This window comes from Odocoileus virginianus, chromosome 17 (assembly GCF_023699985.2).
Source record: "Odocoileus virginianus isolate 20LAN1187 ecotype Illinois chromosome 17, Ovbor_1.2, whole genome shotgun sequence".
NCBI classification, from domain to species: domain Eukaryota; kingdom Metazoa; phylum Chordata; class Mammalia; order Artiodactyla; family Cervidae; genus Odocoileus; species Odocoileus virginianus.
The window spans coordinates 31,972,162-31,991,473 of NC_069690.1; the positions used below are offsets into that span (position 1 = coordinate 31,972,162).

A 19,312-nucleotide genomic window follows, 5' to 3' on the forward strand; every position below is an offset into this window, starting at 1 on the left:
TCAGGGATCAAACCTGAGTCTCCTGCATTGGCAGGTGTTTTCTTTACCACCGAGCCACCTGGAAAGCCCTTTCTTCTGGGTACAAGATGTTCTAAAACTGATTGTGGTGATGGCTGCACAACTCTGTGGATATACTAAAAACCACTTACCGGTACACTTTAAATGAATTATATGTCAACAAGGCTGGTATTGAAAAAATTCTCCAGAGGCTCCCACTGGATTGAGGGTACAATTCAAAGCCCTTGATGGGGTCTCCTCCAGCCTGACTGTAAGCAGCTGCCGTGCACTCCAGAAACTGCAAACCACCGGTCACTTCTTTGATGGGTGAGAACTTGCAATTGTCTTTCCATGACATTCCTGCTGTCCTGCCCCACCAACACACCTGGTGAACCCAGACTCCCCTCAAGATTCAGGTTCTAAATCAAACAAGAGGATGTGTCTTGATGACACGGGTTTTCGCTGCAAATTTCTTTACTCTCTAGACAAGCAAGAACATCTTTCCTAGTTCATCGAGACTTGGCAGGTTGCTTTCTATCAAACCTAAAGGCCCTGGCTGTAAGAATGCTGTGTATTAGAGCCCATGTGTCTGCTTTAGATGGTTGTCTCTCTCTTCTTTATTTTAGTGTAACCAGGAAGCAGCATAAATCAGGGATGAAGAATAACCATTCTGGGAGTTCCCTAGTGGTCCAGTGGTTAAGACTCTGTGCTTCCATCACAGGGAGCACAGGTTAGATCACCAGTCAGGGAACTAAGATTCCTGCACACTGCATAGTACAGCAAAAAATAAAAAACCCAAAACAAAAAAACCCTGCAAACAGGGTGATGAAAAGTAAGTCCAACAAAATCTGCCTCTTCAAAAACAACCAACCAACCAAGAAGAGTTCTGGGGTCAGCCCCTGGCCTTCATTAGTTAATGAACTAAGCCTAGTAACTTAACCATTCCCTGCCTCAGTTTCCTCAACAAACCCTGAGATGGGTCAACAGAAAAAAAAAAAAAAAACCTAGATAAAAACAGTATCTGTACCCTAAAATTATGACAATTAAGTGAGATTAAATGACCTAAAGGCACCAAGAGTATCTGGCACATATAAAGCACCAGAACAGTAGCTGTTATAAAAACATGATAAACTTTTCTTTAACATATTGATTGATATAATTTTAGCAGCCTTTCTCTCCTAATTCATTGCAAGTTTCTCTGACATACATTCCTTCATTCAGTTTACTCAACAAGCATTTACCAGATGCTTAACACATGGAAAAAGTCACGTGTTCAGTTCAGTTGCTCAGTTGTGTCCGGCTCTTTGCGACCCCAAGAACCACAACATGCCAGGCCTCCCTGATCCTCACCAACACCTGAAGTTTACCCAAGACTCTCAAGAGTCTTCTCCAACACCACAGTTCAAAATAATCAATTCTTCAGTGCTTAGCTTTCTTTATAGTCCAACTCTCACAACCATACATGAATACTGGAGAAATGATAGCTTTGACTAGACAGACCTTTGTTGACAAAGTAATGTCTCTGCTTTTTTTTTTTTTTTTTGGTCTCTGCTTTTTAATATGCTGTCTAGGTTGGTCATAACTTTCCTGCCAAGGAGTGAGAATCTTTTAGTTTCATGGCTGCAGTCACCATCTGCAGTGATTTTAGAGCCCCCAAAATAAACTCTGCCACTGTTTCCATTATTTCCCCATCTATTTGCCACAAAGTGATGGGGCGGGATGCAATGATCTTAGTTTTCTGAATGTTGAGCTTTAACTCAACTTTTTCACTCTCCTCTTTCACTTTCATCAAGAGGCTCTTTAGTTCTTCTTCTCTTTCTGCCATAAGGGTGGTGTCATCTGCATATCTGAGGTTACTGATATTTCTCCCAGCAATCTTGATTTCAGCTTGTGCTTCTTCCAGCCCAGGGTTTCTCATGACGTACTCTGCATATAAGTTAAATAAGCAGGGTGACAATATACAGCCTTGACGTACTCCTTTTCCTACTTGGAACCAGTCTGTTGTTCCATGTCCGGTTCTAACTGCTGCTTCCTGATCTGCATACAGAGGCAAGAGGCAGGTCATGTGGTCTGGTATTCCCATCTCTTTCAGAATTTCTCACAATTTATTGTGATCCACAGTCAAAGGCTTTGGCATATTCAACAAAGCAGAAACAGATGTTTTTCTGGAACTCTCTTGCTTTTTTATGATCCAGTGGATGTTGGCAATTTGATCTCTGGTTCCTCTGCCTTTTCTAAAACCAGTTTGAACATCTGGAAGTTCATGGTCCACATATTATTGAAGCCTGGCTTGGAGAATTTTGAGCATTACTTTACTAGCATGTGAGATGAGTGCAACTGTGAAGTAGTTTGAGCATTCTTTGGCACTGCCTTAGGGATTGGAATGAAAACTGATCTTTTCCAGTCCTGTGGCCACTGCTGAGTTTTCCAAATTTGCTGGCATATTGAGCACAGCACTTTTACAGCATCATCTTTTAGGATTTGAAATAGCTCAACTGAAATTCCATCACCTCCACTAGCTTTGTTCGTAGTGATGCTTTCTAAGGCCCATTTGACTTCACATTCCAGGATGTCTGGCTCGAGGTGAGTGATCACACCATCGTGATTATCTGGGTCATGAAGATCTTTTTTGTACAGTTCTTCTGTGTTTTCTTGCCACTTCTTAATATCTTCTGCTTCTGTTAGGTCCATACCATTTCTGTCCTTTATTGATCCCATCTTTGCATGAAATGTTCCCTTGGTGTATCTAATATTCTTGAAAAGATCTCTAGTCTTCCCCATTCTATTGTTTTCTTCTATTTCTCTGCACTGATCACTGAGGAAGGTTTTCTTATCTCTCCTTGCTATTCTTTGGAACTCAGCATTCAGATGGGTATATCTTTCCTTTTCTCCTTTGCTTTTCGCTTCTTTTCATAGGTATTTGTCACATGTTAAGACTGTACATAGTGTGAGGGCTTAAGTAACTGTACCATGAATGAGTGTGCATTATCTTGCTGTGTGTGTTTAATATTTTATTTTAAAAATTTTGGCTGTGCTGGGTCTTCGCTTGCACAGGGGCTCTCTCTAGTTGCAGCATGTGAACTTAGTTGCCCTGCAGTATGTGGGACCTTAGTTCCCCAATCAGGTATTGAACCCGTATCCCCTGCACTGGACAGCGGATATTTTAAAAAAAAAAAATTATTTTTTGGCTGTGCTAGGTCTTCGGTGCTTTGCTCAGGCATTAGTTGCAGCAAGCGGGGGCTGCTCTCTAGTTGTGTGTGGGCTTCTCATTGCAGTGGCTTCTTTCGTTGCAGAGCATGGGCTCTAGGGTACATGGGCTTCAGCAGTCGTGACTTTCAGGCCCTAGAGTTCGGGCTCAGCTGCTCCGAGGCATGTGGGTTCTTCCTGGATCAGGGATCAAACCTGTGTCCCCTACAGTGGAAGACAGATTCTCATCCAGTGGACCACCAGGGAAGTCTCGTTATGTCTGTTTTACATCTAACTTGGTTATTCCCTTCTGCTGAATCCTTGCCCCTGTTCTGATGGAGCCATGATTCATTCATGCCAGCTTCCATCTGCACTATCTTTTTTACAGTGCTACTATGCCAAAGGGGAGGGAATATGCTAGTTCAGTTTACAATTTTGTTATGGAAAAAGAAAGATGGGGATGGAAAACTCAAGGAGGAGGGAAAACATCTGTATCTCACTGAGGCCCTCTGAGACACCTTCAGGGCAGAGCTGTGATGCTCCCTGAGGTGCTTTCCAAGGTCTCAACCAGGAGACAAATGCTGGGGCAGCCAGAGGCTCCAGAGACCAGTCCTGCGGTCAAGTTTAAGAAAGAGACTGGAGCTCAGGCCCAAATCAGTACCACCAAGGCACTGGGCTAGCCAAGAAGTCCCAGCCCATCCAGGATGTGGCCTCCTGGGTCCATAAGCCCACAGTCCTCCTGGAGCTGAGGGTCAGCGCCTCTGAAAAAGGAACACCAAAGTTGAGACCTAAAGCTTCAGACAGGACCTGCGGGGGGAAAGTGGGGCAGAGGGCAGGGAAGGGGCTGGAAGGGAAAGCAGATGGGGTGGGGACGTGACCGACCAGGCGTAGTCCTGCTGGCTATGGCCAGTGGTGCTCTCATCTGCCCAGAGGTCACGCCCCCTTCTCTTCTTACTAAGACCCCCTAACTTGTTCAGGTATCAGGCTGTGATCCTGCACTCAGGGAAGGTGACCTGAGTGGGGTCACCAGATCACTGGGTGTGACCCAGTCCTGCCCAGGTGTAACGGGGCGGGGGGGGGCCAGGGAAGGTTCTCCCACAGGACTGTGATGACTGTAGGGACCAGATGCTGAAAACACCATGATCGCTGTCTGCACCTACAGCAGGAAGGCAGAGAGGGTCTCAGAACTGCCAGCCTGGAGTGGTGACATTACACCACCTGGACCCCACCACCAGCCTCGAACACCAGACTCCAGGTTATGGAGCAGAGAGCACATCCGATGACTGGGGCCCCAACTCCGGGGTTTGTTCTCACTGTCCAAAGCACCAGCTGGTCATGCTCATGGACCACCTGCCATTTCAGCCAGGGTCCAGGTCTCTCCATCCCTGTAGGGTCCTGTCCTCAGTCATGGTGACGGGGCCATTGATCTGCCACATCTTCTCTCACAAACTGACCATTTGTGGCCAGTTGCTGCCCTAATCATTTTGTCTTATGTGACAACGCTGGTCACATAATGATCGTGTCACCTCTCATTTTCCTTGGCCATTCAGGCAAGTGCTTCTTTACAACCCCCTTACTACACTGGAGGAAACGCCCCAGTTTTGCAGGAGGAACTGAATTTCTACACGTTGTCAACCTCAGGGGAAGGGAAAAATCAGTGTTTTTCTTTTTTTTTAAACTTCTAGGTTCCAAGACTTACAAAAATTCTCCAGCTTGAAATCAAGGTCCCAAATGACTGGAATCTTGACAAGTAGACCTAGACTACATTATAATCTGGAAAAACAAAGATGTGATCCAACTCCACACTGCTGGCCAGCTAATGAAGGCATGTGTGCGGTGGCGGGAGGCTAAGGCTTGAGGATTCTGTGGAAACAAGACCCCACCCCCCCACCCTGGCCCCACGAAGCTGTGCACAGTCAGGTTCTACAATCACACAGTCAGTTGCCAGCAAAGTTACAAGGTGGAGGTCAGAGAAGCTGGAAACCTGAAGATATTCTAACCCAGATGAAGATGAAGAAATGATAGGAAGAAAAAAGCCTGTAAGACATCCATTAACGACCAGAGAATCAGGTTGCAATGGACCATTCTTAAGGCAGATGAAGGAGGAGAGACAAACCCTCTGGGAGTTCAGGGCATAATTTGTATCAAGAGAGTGACAGCCCCTGATATGAGGTGGGAGGATGTTTTCAGTCCCTCTTAGCAAGGGACTCCAAAATCAGACCCAGAGCTCAGAGGAATTGGGAAACTGGAAGCCACCTGTCTATACCTTTCCAGCACTGCTCTGAGGGTGGGCAGAATATTATACAATCATCAGCAATCTTTACCAGAGAACAAAGTTCAGGCTGATTAAAGCATTATTTTTAAAAAGCAAAAACAGTGATCATTTATTTGATCTTGGGTTGGGGAAGATCTTTCTGAGTGGAAACGGGGAGGGGAAAAGAGGAAATGGAGACCAGATCTGAATGACCCAACAGCTAGGTACCAAATGTCAGCAAGGGGTCCAGAACACCCCACGCCATTGGTGGGATTACACCTGTGTCTTACTGCTGGCAGCCAATCTGGCCAAAGGCATGCAAAGTCTTTAAAACGGTCTTGACATAGTGAGTCAATGTCTAGGAATTTTTCCTAAGGAAATAATCAGAGAGAGATAAAAAATGACTTACATTATCAAAAGACTGGGAAAAAAACATGAATGTTCAACAATAGGTGAGCAGTAAAGTACTTAGGAAATATTTCTAGAACAGCATACTATCTGGCCTTCAAAATCATGTTTCAAAGAATAGTGAACAATGAGAATGTGCTCACAAAATATCAGATTTTTAAAAAGTTAGTATGTATAGAATGATTTTTTAACTTGTGAGATAAAAACATACACACATACATTGGTACATCTGGAAGAAAATGCCAAAATAGTGGTTATATAATTGTATTACTTGGTGGGGAAACTTGGGGTGATTTTAGTTTTCTGTTCCTAAGTGCCCAAAGCATGGTAACCAGGAAACTGGATGTCTATCACTCACTCTTCAACACTTGGCTTACTGCCACCTCTTCTAGGAAGTCCTCCTGCACTACCCTCCCTTACCCACATTATTCTAGGTGCTCCCCTGGGGACTGGACTCCAGACTGGCCTCTGTGATGTTCTTTATTCCTGCATCATCAGACTCACTGTATCCCCATGACATATTCTACTACTGTAGCGAGAAATTGGGGTGTCTCGTTGCTGCATGCCCGGTCTGTGCAGACTCTGACAGACCTTCAGGGTAGACAGCTGGATTGTGAACGTAATTGAGTACCTGGTCCTCTGTGCCCTGTGTCTCTCAGGCTGAGGAGGGCCAAGTAGATGAGGATGAGCAAACCCCAGCAGAGAGAAAGCTCCTTACCTTGGCCAGCAGGCTTGAAACGCGCTTCACCTCCCCATGTGCCTTCAGCAGCTCCTGCCTGAGCTCCGAGCAGGACTGCTCCAGCTGGTCCTTCTCGGCTCGAGCCATGGTCAGCATTTCCTGGACGTTGCAGCCCTCAGCCGTGGGCCCCAGGGGGCTGTCCCCTCCAGTTTTCTGCTCCTCGTTCTCCAGGGAGGCCTGCAGAGACCCGTTCTCTACCTGGAGCCCTTCCATGGGAAGCTGACACGCTGCTGGCGTCTCAGCTGTGGGGCCACTGCTGTGCCGCTCCAGCTCCAGGCGGGTAGTCAGTTCCCCGTTCTCCTCCTGCAGGTGCCGGACCAGTTCCAGGGCGCCACGGTGCTCCTCCTCGACTGCGCGCAGGCGGCACGTCAGCTGCTGCTGGATGCTCAGCAGCTTCTCGCGCTCGAAGCGGCCCTGCTCCAGGATCTCTGTGCACTTTTGCTCCAGCTCCAGGATCTTGCCTTCCTGGGCGCCAGGCTCCTCGCCCTTTACACGCTCCTGCAGGAGGGTCATCAGCTTCTCATTCTCCTGGCTCAGCTGCTCCGCCCTCTCCCGGTGCTGATGAAAGGACGTTTCCAGGAGCGTCTTCTCGTCCACCAGCTTCTCATTTTCAGCCGTCAGCTCCTGCACCATCTGCTGCTGGTCAGACAGCTCCTGCAGTGTGGCCTGCAGCTCCTCGGCCGTGCTGTGTTGGTTCTCCTCCATCCTGTGGATCTTCTCTGCCAGGGATGCCAAGGACAGCTCGCTCGCTGTGTTCGGGGAGCTGCTGGCTGCCGAGCACTTGGAGCTCTTGACAAGGCTCCCAGCGGGGGACAGGGGCCCTAGGGTGTCTGCGGGGATGTGTTCGAAGTCAGAGGCATCTGGGGACAAGGAGGCCTTGGTGACGTCACTGCTGGAAGAGCCTGATGTCCGCAGGGCACCCTCATGCAGGTTTTTTCTGTACGTGTCAATTTCACCCAACGCCTCATTCCCCGTCGGGCTCCCGAAGCTGGACTCCTGAGTTATGGACGTCGGGCAGCTGCTGTCCCCAGTGTGACTTGCTCCCCCTTCTGAATCCGGGGAGTGCTCAAAATAAGTCAGTTTCTCCTTCAAGGCCCGATTTTCTACCTCGAGCTCTGCAAGCTCTTTCTGGAAGCTCTTGTTCTTCTCCTCAAGGGCTCGGATCAAAGGTTCTGAGTCACCCGGCAAGACCGATGCTCTGTCCACACTGGGGTCCAAAGCATCCCTGTCTTCACTGTCCTGAGTTCGTTTCTCCATCCATTTTTTGAGTTCACTTCGGAGTCTGTTGATCTCACTGTCTTTCTCTTTGGCTTCTGCCAAGAGCTCCCGGACCTGGGACTCAAGCATGGCCTTCTCTGCACCTTCATGCTCCAGCCGCGGTCTTGGGGGAGCAGCCCGCACGTGCTTGGTGGGGGTGGGTGCGCCGGAAGAGGTGGGGCTGGTCGTCGCTTTCCTTGAGTTGGAGGGACCACGTGGCACAGTTCTGTCTCTCGAGACACTGACAGCGAGTTCTCGAGGGGCAGGAATGCCTGTCCTCTTGGTGGCTGTCATGGCCCCTGAAGAGAGAAGAAACCAGTGAAACAAAGCGAGCACTTTTATGAAGGAAACCCAGTTAACTTCAGCTCTCAGGGCACGTGGGCAGCATGGCTGCCACTCTTCCTCCATCACATCCTCCCCGCGGTGCCTACCCAGCTCCAACTGGAGCTTCTGCACCCCTGCCCCCAGCCTTGTGTTTCAGCAGAGCTGACACCATGCTGAGCTACTCAGCATCACCCTGTCCCCAGCAACGGCTGCTTGCTCAAAGCACACACGAGCCCCACGGTCAAGGTCAACGAGACACCAGGAGAGGTTCCTGTGTGAGCGTCTAAACACACTGGTCTGGGAACGGCTGGCAACCATCATCGCAGGAGGAAGGTGAGGACGCAGAGAAGAAAGAAGGAACCAAGCTCTTAGTGGTGCTGTGGAGCTGTGGGTCAGTCACCCTGTGGCTGGCCCTCCAACCACACAAGCCAACAGTCACCTTTCATAAGTCACCTTAAACTAGGTTTTCTTTAACTTGAAACATAATACAACTGAATTGACAGTTCTGGCAAGTAAGCAAAATACAGGATCGCTGTGAATTCTTTTTTTTTTTTTCCATTTATTTTTATTGGTTGGAGGCTAATTACTTTACATCATTGCAGTGGTTTTTGTCATACATTGAAATGAATTAGACGCTGTGAATTCTTAAACACTCAAAAAATCTATCATTTGCGTTCTGACTGAACAAATTCCATGAAGAAATCAGAAGACCCAAATAATATTGTACTAGGCACAGGCTGATCTGATTCAATGACCTATTGTTTTTAATGTAAGTGGGAATACTGTGCTCATTTGTATTCACAAAGAAACAAGAACCAACACGATGAGGGCCCAGCACATTCATCTGCTGTACAGTTTTCAATGCCAAACAGATTTACGTAATGTGGAAATGATACAGAATTTAGAACTTACAATAGAAAATGTAAGGAATTTATTTTCATCTATACTACCACAGTTATTTTTTAACCTTCACCTACACTACATTTTAAATTTTCACTTATGCTGTTTACTATGGACAATGTAAAAAAAAAAAAAAAAATCTAGGGGTGAAAACTTAATGTGGATCTCCTTAATGCTCCAGAAACGAAACCCACCTCGGAGATTAAAGTATAAAATGAAAAATCTGGATGTCTTACAAACTCAAAGAGGTTTGATGAATCAAGGCTGGCTGCAGCAACTTACACAATAATGGACCGTGGACCGGAGGCCTTTGCTGTGTAGGGAGGGTGGGGGGCAGGGACACATCCACAGCCTGGCAGAGGCCCCAGCCAGCCAAGGCAGAAGCAAGAACCACTGTGGTGAAACAGCTCTGAACCCACTGCCAAGACAGCCACTAAGTCATGAGTAACTGTGTCTCCCAGTGCCCCGGAATCCGAGGGGGTGATGTGGAAGCAGGCAGGGGACACTGCTGAGTGTCTGACGGCCGGATGCCTCTAAAACATTGACATGATGAAGGATAAGCTGTCATAGTCACATAGAATAAGACTCAGGTTTTTAAGTTAACCTTTCCAAATTAAGTTACTGGAAAGCTAAGAGCATGGTAACACATGTGTGATGCATGGCTGTGTCCCGGTGCCTCCAGTATACTACAATAAATGCTCAGTGAAGAAAAGATGTGTTTAAATATCCTTGTAAAGTGAAGACTGAAATCACTAAGCAATAAACCTTTTCGTCACACCAGTCTTCTGGAGTGAAGTAACCTTGGCAAGGACCGGAATGAAAACTGGGGGTAACTAAAGTTTCAACCTAATGATAGTGAGGACATGCAACACTGAATATCCAGGATGGACTGTCATGGGCATCTGCATTCCTGACAACACCACTAAAGTAAGGCTACTTTCAGCTGTTTGTTGATTGGGAAGAATGATGTGGACAGCAGCAGACCACCTCTGCCATTGTAGCAGCGACAGCTTCACTCCTTCCTCTTGCTGACAATCTCAGTCTGTCTGCAGCTTGGGTGTTACTTATGCCTTATCTAAACTACTAGGAATTTGTTACATCAAACCCAACTCCACTTATGAACTACATCCAGTTGTAGATTACAAAGCGCACAACCCAGCTGTACTTTCACAACATCTTTTTTTGGTTCTCGCTGCTTCATCATCACTTGATGATCAGGGTAATTGCCTCCTTATCTTCTTTAAAAGGGTCTTCCCATCTCTGGACACATCTTTTCAGAAGCTATCATTAGCTGAGCATAAGTTGAGAGTGCTGCTAAAATTCATCACTGGACCAAACTAAAGCGCTATTACTCACCCATCTGCATCAAGACACCCCATCATGGCCACTGGCAGGGTGGGGGGGCAGTCCCCTAGCTTACCACATCATAAACCAGAAGGGTTCTTCCTCCCAGTCTCCTTCAAGAACTGAGTTCAGAGGCGTCAGCTCAGAGCCATTCAGCCTTGGCAGGTTCCCCAGCACAGGAGAGCTGAGCAGGGAGACAGCTGGGGTGGCTGGAGCCTAGGCTGATGGGTGGGGCCTGGCATGGTGGGCACCCTTACGTCCTTCCTCTTCTGATCACTGCTTATTGGTGCCAAGGATGGCTGTCCAGCTACAAGAAGTTAAAATAAAAGCAAGCTCTGCCTAATACAATAATATTTTTAAACCACGTTTGACATGTCACATTTCACAACACCAGAGGAGAAACTGTATTATCTTGCGGCTGATCACAGGTGCATCAAAGTGTGTGTCACAGACACACACATAGACGCACAAGGAGGGAAGAAGACGCGGAAGACAGGGAGTGCTGAGCTGGTCGACAGTGAGTAGTTCTCCTGATCCTTTTATATGTTATATTTATGCCATAAAGTAAAGAGGGAACACAGGGAACTACTCTGTGGTGACCTAAGTGCAAAGGAAATCTAAAAAAGACAGGATATATGTATACGAACGGCTGATTCAGTTTGCTATACACCAGAAACTGACACAACACTGGAAAGCAACTATACTCCAATAAAACTTTTTTAAAAAAAGAGGGAAAAACCCTATCATAACAATACACATAAAGAAAATGGGGTGGGAAAAAATCTTTCCATAGAACAAAAAGCATGTTTAAAATAAAAAACAGTGCAGTCATTTAAATTATTGATAAGGTTTTAAGCAGTGGTTCTCATCAGCTGAAGATAAAACATTTTCAGTCTCTCTGATTTCCTCATCTTACCCAAAGAATCTGTTCCTGGGACTGCTCGGTGTAACGTGTGTGGGGTAGGGGGAAAGGGTGGCATTCTGAAGTAAACTATTAACCTTTCATTTATTCACCAAGGATTCAAGTCCTGCTCTGCAGAGACACACAATTCACAAGATCGCATGCCACCTCCTAACACAAGCAGACTCGCTCATTCTGTCTCTAAAAATCTAAAACTACCGGTTATTCTGTATGATAACCCTTTATAACCTTTTTAAAAAAATAAGATAATACACTTTTAAAAAATATTTATTTTTATTTACTTGGCTGCACCAAGTTTTAGTTGCGGCATGTAGGATCTTAGCTCCCTGACCACGGATGGACCCCAGGCACCCTGCACTGGGAGCACAGAGTCTTAGCCACCAGGGAAGTCCTTTCGTAACCTTTTTCTTGGAAAATTCCAATAACTTCTTTACTGTCAAATCTAATCTCCCCAGACTCCTCATCTGTCTCCGCTCTTGGCTGGTGGCTAACTTTTGAGAATCTTTGCTCTCTGCAGTCACAAAATATTCTGACAATGGCACCAGACATCTTTCAGTTTCCCCCATCAGAGAAGAACATATTTAAAGCCTCCTTCCCCCTTTCTTTTTGTAACGAGCCAGGCAGTCACACAGACGTATTAACTAGCTTTGAGAGGGTCTCCATGTTTTTCCTTTCCTTTCAGTCTGATTCTAGTCCAGGTCCTTGGAACGTTCCACTGAAATTTCTGAAACATTCTCACAGGTCTTCCTGGTTCCAGCCTCCCCCACCTGTGAGATGTTCTGGATCCATATCCCTTAAGTAACTCTCATTTTCTATTCCAGACTCTGTACGTATTTCCTGTCAAACTTCTTCCTGTGGTTTCAGGGTCACGCATAATTGCTAACCACAGCTGACCATACTCATCATTTGGGCCTTTCTGTTCCCCACAACCCTCACTGAGCTCTTGCCAGTATCCCCAGGGTCCCCAATACACCTCTGACTTGTGGAAATGTCATTCCCTTCCCACTGGATCCTTCTAACCGGCATTTAAACACACTCAATTCTCTTCAATTAAAAGATACATGCACCAAGTATTCACTGCAGCACTATTCACAACAGCCAAGACATGGAAACAACCTAAATGTCCATCAACAGATGACAGGATAAAGAAAAGCGTATACGAAAGGGAGAGTGCAAGTCACTCAGCGTGTCCGACTCTTTGCGACCCCATGGACTATACAGTCCATGGAATTCTCCAGGCCAGAACACTGGAGTGGGTAGCCGTTCCCTTCTCCAGGGGATCTTCCTAACCCAGGGATCAAACCCAGGTCTCCTGCATTGCAGGTGGATTCTTTACCAGCTGAGCCACAAGGGAAACCCAAGAAAACTGGAGTGGGTAGCCTATCCCTTCTCCAGTGGATCTTCCCGACCCAGGAAGGAATCTAACCGGGGGCTCCTGCATTGCAGGTGGATGGATTCTTTACCAACTGAGATATCTGGGAAGCCCCATGTGTATATACACAATGGAATAACTCAGCCACAAAAAAGAACAAAATAATGCCATTTGTAGCAACATGGGAAAGACTGAAGGCAAAAGGAGCAGAGGGCAGCAGAAGATAAGATCTGACTCAATAGACATGAATCTGAGCAAATTCTGGGAGACAGTGAAGGACAGGGAAGCGTGATGTGCTGCAATCTATGGGGTCACAAAGAGTCAAACATGACTTAGCAACTGAGCAACAACAAGCAACATGGATGGACCTAGAGATTGTCATACTGAGTGAAGTCAGTCAAACAGAAAAAGACAAATATCATGTAACATCACTTACATGTGGAATCTAAAAAAGTTACAAATGAATTTATTTACAAAACAGAAATAGACTCACAGACATAGAAAACAAACTTATAGTTACCAGGGGGAAGCAGGGGAGGGGGGCAGAAGGATAAATTAGGAGCTTAACAGAAACATACCACTATATATAAAATACATAAGTAGCAAGGACCTACTGTATAGCACAAGGAACTGTAGTCACTATCTTGTATTAATAATAACCTATAATGGAAAAGAATCTGAAAAAGAAAAGATATATTTATACATATAATTGAATCACTTTGCTTACACCTGAAACTAACATTGTAAATCAACTAGACTCTAATAAAAGAAAAAAAATTTTTAAAGAATTTAAAAAAAAGAATATCTGAGTCCATAGCTTCCTTCAGCTAGTCTCTGATCTGTCCCTACCCGTCCCAGGAGAATCCAGCCCCGCAATGCACTTCCAGGTTGCCTGCATTTCTTCCCCCTCATCCCTCCTCTGCCCACTCCCATTACTCAATCAAACACTGCTGAGCTTATCAGTGGCTTCCACTGCAACATCCAATACAGTGGGTGTTTCCAATCCTCTCAGCAGGGCTGGAACAATAATGTCCTTTTTGACATGGGTCTCTGATGTCATACCGACCTAGTTCTCTCTGACCTCAGCAGCCACCCCAGGTGGCCCCACCCCCCACTCTGCACAATGGAATTCTTCAGATCCAGGTCCTGGGCCATTCCCCTTCTCTTATTATAAGTATTTTCCTGGTGCTTCTACTCAATCCCATGAGCTTAAATACCACCTGTATTCTGATGACTCTCACGTCAACTCTCTTATATGGATCTCTCCTCCGACAACATCTGAACATCAAACTGGTCACTTGATAAGCATAACTGAATTATCACAAAAATATCTCAAACTAGATAAAAGGGAGAAAGAAAAGCTGGGAAAGTGTGAACAATGTGTAAAGGCCCCGGAGTACATGGAGGGGCTGATGAGAAAGAAGGCTAATGGCCACAGGGTGCTCAGGGCAGGTCTCACCATTGAAATTTCAAGGTTACACACATCTGCTAAAACAAGGCCAGGGTGCTATGAAAAAGTAATAGAGAAAGCTCTAGCTCTCAGAAAGTTTAAATATGTTTGTCAAATTGAAAGATTCAATGTAAGGAGTACAATGCAAAATCAAGGAAATTATCTCAGTGTGTACAACGAAATGGAAACAAGATGAAAATCGAAAAGATAAACATAGAGGGCCAAACCAGGCAATCAAATAATCAATTAATAGAAATTCCAGAACTACAGATGAGTGGAAACAGAGCAGAGGAAATAATCAAAGAGCTGATGCAACACAATTCCCCAAATTTGCGGAAGGTGTCTATAGAATTTATGTCAGGCAAAACAAACAAAAAGATCCACAAGGAGATAGATAAATATTTTTAAAGTTTCAGAACACCAAGAATGTGTAAAAGTTTGGGGAAGGGGTGTGAACTGAGAATGAGCCTGGCCATCATCATGTATTGGGTTGGCCAAAGAGTTTGTTCAGGTTTTCTGTAATGAACTTTTTGGCCAACCCAGTATTAGCAATACTGAATTCTAGAAGGCAACAAAGCAAATGCCTACAGAGTTCTGTGGGAAAATGATTTTTAGCCTAGATTTCTACACCCAACCTAACTACAAATCAACTGGAGAGGTAGAAAACACATGTTAAAACATGCACAGACTCAGAAAATTAAAACTGCCAACACCTTTTCTGAGGAAGTTATTCGAGGATGTGCTCCAGAAAAACAATGAAGCAAACCAAACAGAAGAGGGTGAGTCATCCAGGAAGCCTGGCCTTATCAGAGGAAAGCAGTCAAGGGAAGTCTCGGATGGTGTCCATGGAGCAAGTCTGTAGAACAAGTCCATGCTGGGTTGAGGATAAAGTGTTTAAGAAGGGAGGTTTCTTTAATAGAACACCTTACTGGAAGAAGAGTGGAAAAAAAAAGAGGATATAATAAAAATAGTGAAAAAACAGAAACCTCACAAAAACAAGAAACTGCATAAAGGTAACAAAATCATGGCACATGACTGTACTCTGCAGGGAAGCCTATCTTGCTGTTGTTCAGGCCCTAAGTCATGTCCAGCTCTTTGCGACCCCATAGACTGCAGCACGCCAGGCCTCCCTGTCCCTCACTATCTCCTGGAGTTTGCCCAAGTTCATGTCCATTGAATCAATGATGCTATCCAATAATCTCATCCTCTTGCCACCTCTTCTTTTATCCTCAATCTTTCTCAGAAGCCTATCTTTGTAGTCATAATAACATTAGTACTACTTAAATTTACCTATACCAAAGTAGGAAAGACTGTTTTATAGAACATTTGAATACTATCATCCTTGTTAGCAAAAAAAAAAAAAAAAATTAAAGTACCGACAGAAGAAATTGAGAGGTAGACGACCAGGTGCTGGCAGAAAGGGTTGTGACAACAATTTCCAACCTCATCTCATAAATGGAGAGTCAAAGAGACTAAATATAATTGGTAAAGCAAGAAAAAAAGATGAACTACATTATTAAAATAAAAGAGGTAACCAAGAAAGGAATTAAAAACAGTGATATGACACTGGGAGGAGGCAAAAAGTTATGAGTTAAATTCTCACCTATCAGAGCGAGGGTCAACAAAATGTCTACATGTGAAAAACTAAAACACAGCAATGTCAATAGAATGATTAGACAAGCTGCAGACTAGGAGGAAAAAAATATGCAAAAGACGTATCTGATAAAGGACTGTTAGCCAAAACACACAAAGAACTCAACAACCAGAAAATGAACAACCTAATTAATGGGCAAAATATCTAAACAGAAACCTCACCAAGGAAGATAAACAGATGGCAAATAAGCAGGTGAAGAGATGCTCATACATCATCAGGGAATTGCAAATTGAAACAAGGACATACCACTGCACACCTCTAAGAGTTGCTAAAGCCCGAAACACTGACAACACCAAATGCTGGTGTGGATGTGGAGCAATAGGAAGTCATACTTCTACTGGTGGGAACACAAAATCGTACAGCCACTTTTGAAGACAGATGAGTGGTTTCTTTGATGTTGTTGTTTTTGCTGTTGACCTAAGGGGCTCATCTTCTGACGTAATATCTTATTGCCTTTTCTTACCATCCATGGGGTTCTCCAGGCAAGAATACTGGAGTGGGTTGCCATTTCCTTCTTCAGACGACCACGTTTTGTCAGAATTCTTCACTATGACCTGCCCATCTTGGGTGGCCCTGCACGGCATGGCTCACAGTTTCATTGAGTTACACAAGCCCCTTCAACACAACAAGGCTGTGATCCATGAAGGGGATTCAGCAATTGTACTTCTTGGTATTTCCCCAAATGAGCTGAAAACTTACGTCCACACAAAAAAAAACCTGTAAGTGGATACTGATAGCAGCTTTAGTCACAGATGCTAAAATTGGAAGCAACCAAGATGTCCTTCAGTGGGTGAATGGCTAAACTGTGGTATATCAGCCAGTGGAACATTAATCAGCGCTAAAAAGAAATGAGCTGTCAAGCCACGAAAAGACACAGAAGAACCTTAAATGTGTATGATTAAGTGAACGAGGCCAATTTGAAAAGGACATTCTGTGTGATTCCAACCACTAACATATGACACTCTGGAAAAAAACAAAACTATGGAGACATTGAAAAGATCAGTGACTGCCAGGATTTTAAAGGAAGGGGGTGGGGCTAGGCAGGGTGGGAAGGATTTTTATTTATCTGGCTCTAGTTGTATCTAGTTGCAGCATGCAGGATCTAAAGTTCCCTGTTGTTGGTGTTGTTCAGACACTGAGTTGTGTCCAATTCTTTGTGATCCCAATGGGTTGTAGCCCGAGAGGATCCTCTGTCTTTGGGATTTCTCGGGCAAGAATACTGGAGTGGGTTGCCATTTCTTCCTCCAGGGGATCTTCCTGACCCAGGGATCAAACCCACATCTCCTGTGTCTCCTGCACTGCAGGTGGATTCTTTACCACTGAGCCACTAGGGAAGCCCTTTCATAGTAAAGGTCTTGCCCTATTTCACTATTTAACCAGTGCATCTCCTACTTTGTTAGTAAGAATTAAGGAAAAGAAATGTGAGTGTTTGTGGACACTGTGGAAGCCAGTAATCTGCAGCTGGTTTTATAGGCAGTGCTGGTCCTTTGGACTTAGAACAAATGAGATAAAACAGGAAAGCCTGAGGCAACTCAAGTGCTGCCATAAGGAACTGGGTCTCTTATCGCATCTCCAGCTCCACCTCTCCTGTGGTAGGAAGTGTTTCCACAGGTTGCCTTTTGCAGAGTCTCAATAAAGTTTTTCCTAGAGATTCACACGTTCCTCATATTAAAGTTCACGGAAACTCCCTTTGCAAACCAAACAGAGGAAAAAAATACACACAAGTGAGCCAAATTACTTGCTCATTTTGCTTCCTTCACTAAAGGCAACCAGTACAGCTCACATTCAGAGATGATTTCTGCAACCAGACACATGTTTTGTCTCATCTTCATTTTTCTTTTTCCAGAACACAGAATTAACTTTGCTCACGCTCCACTTGGTTAGCAACTCTGGTGAGAGTCTTAAAAACACCCGTAAATCTGCGTTTTCTCCTTCCCAAAGACCCACTTGAGACCTCAGCCACTACACACAGAGCTCCAGAACCAGGGGGCTTCCAAACAAAAGACTCCTAACATTAAGAGGGGGCTCTGGCCTGAGGGAGGACCCAGTGGCCTGCTCTGGTTCAGATAGGGCAGAAGACAAAACAGCGGTGTCTGGAGAAGAGCTTCTTGCCGGCGGCCCACATGGCGCTCAGTTCATCGTCTCCAGGAGGAGCCAGAACGCAAACCACCACTGGATGGGCTGCTCCAGCAGGCTGGCTGAAAGGGGCAGAGACAGCTGGTTTCCACTGAGACCCAAGTGGCCTGGGATTTGCTCTGTAGGCCACATGGGCCTCCGGCTCCACTATGCAGGTCAAATGCCAGCCTCCCTGCCTGACCCGAAGGCTGGCACCTCCACACAGGAATCCCCCAGTAGCCTCGGTGTTTCCAGGCATCAAACGCTGAGTGAGGAGGACGGGAGTGGTGGAGGTTTGGTGAAAGCAAAGACTTGCCCCTCCCTGGGCAGCAGAGATGGGAAAAGATAGACACTATGAGGCTTGATACAAAGCAGAATGACCCATCCTGGATCACTATTTAACTCTAATTCTCTAAAATGGGGTTTACCTGGTGGCTCAGACAGTAAAGAATCTGTCTGCCAAAGCAGGAGACCTAGGTTGGATCCCTAGGTCGGGAAGATCCCCTGGAGGAGAGAATGGCAACCCACTCCTGTACTCTTGCCTGGGAAATCCTATGGACAGAGGAGCCTGGTGGGCTGCAGTCCTTGGGGGGGGGGGGGGGTGTCACAAAAAGTCTGACATGATTGAGTGACTAAATACTAATACTTCACTGAAATGAGACATGTGGCTCTATTTCACAGTGGTCACTGAAAAACTTCCAAGTTCCACCAATATAAGGGATGAAATTTACCTCAATTTGCAAGTGGAGCGACAAGAGAATTAGGTTAACTGGGCAAGCTGAATCCTATTTACTTGAATTAGCATCACTTTTTTCTTTTCTGTTCTTTTTTTTTAAACCACCCATAGGTCAAAACATACAAAGAACTTTAAGGCGTTGTTCACATTCTTTAAACTGGAGTTCACCACGTAGGCGGTTACAACAGTTCTTTACATTGTGGGGCACTTTGGTTCTCAAAGCATTTCTTATATAATATGAGGTTCACAAAAGTCAGCTGGCAACGTATTGCTATCTTCACTTTTCGGACAAGGAAAATGAGTCTGACAGGCCTCACATTTTGCCCAAGGGTCACATAATAAGTATGTCTTCTAATAGCTATTCTTGTTGCTCAGTCATGTCCGACTCTTTGCGACCCCATGGATTGTACCCTGTCAGGCTCCTCTGTTCATGGGATTCCCAGGCAAGAATACTAGAGCAGGTTGTCATGTCCTCCTTCAGGGAATCTTCCCGATCCAGGGAATGAACCTATGTCTCCTGCATTGTGAGGCAGATTCTTTACGAGCCAAGCCATGTGGGAAGCCCTAAGGAGGCACCAAACAGTGTTATTTCAGAACTGGAAGAAACACAGAAATCATGTGGCCTGGTCTTTCATGCAAAGTAGTTATGACAGC

General features: G+C 45.4%; 1 protein-coding gene across 8 annotated transcripts in view; it reads right to left on the reverse strand.

Annotated features, from left to right (window-relative positions):
* SPECC1 (sperm antigen with calponin homology and coiled-coil domains 1) overlaps window positions 1–19,312 on the reverse strand; it is a 195,976-nt gene that overhangs the window by 64,794 nt on the left and 111,870 nt on the right. For all 8 annotated transcript variants that reach the window (XM_070479192.1, XM_070479191.1, XM_070479196.1 and 5 more), the window contains one exon: window positions 6,564–8,140. In XM_070479192.1, coding sequence (XP_070335293.1) covers window positions 6,564–8,140 — 1,577 coding nt within the window. The remainder of the gene's footprint in view (window positions 1–6,563; window positions 8,141–19,312) is intronic.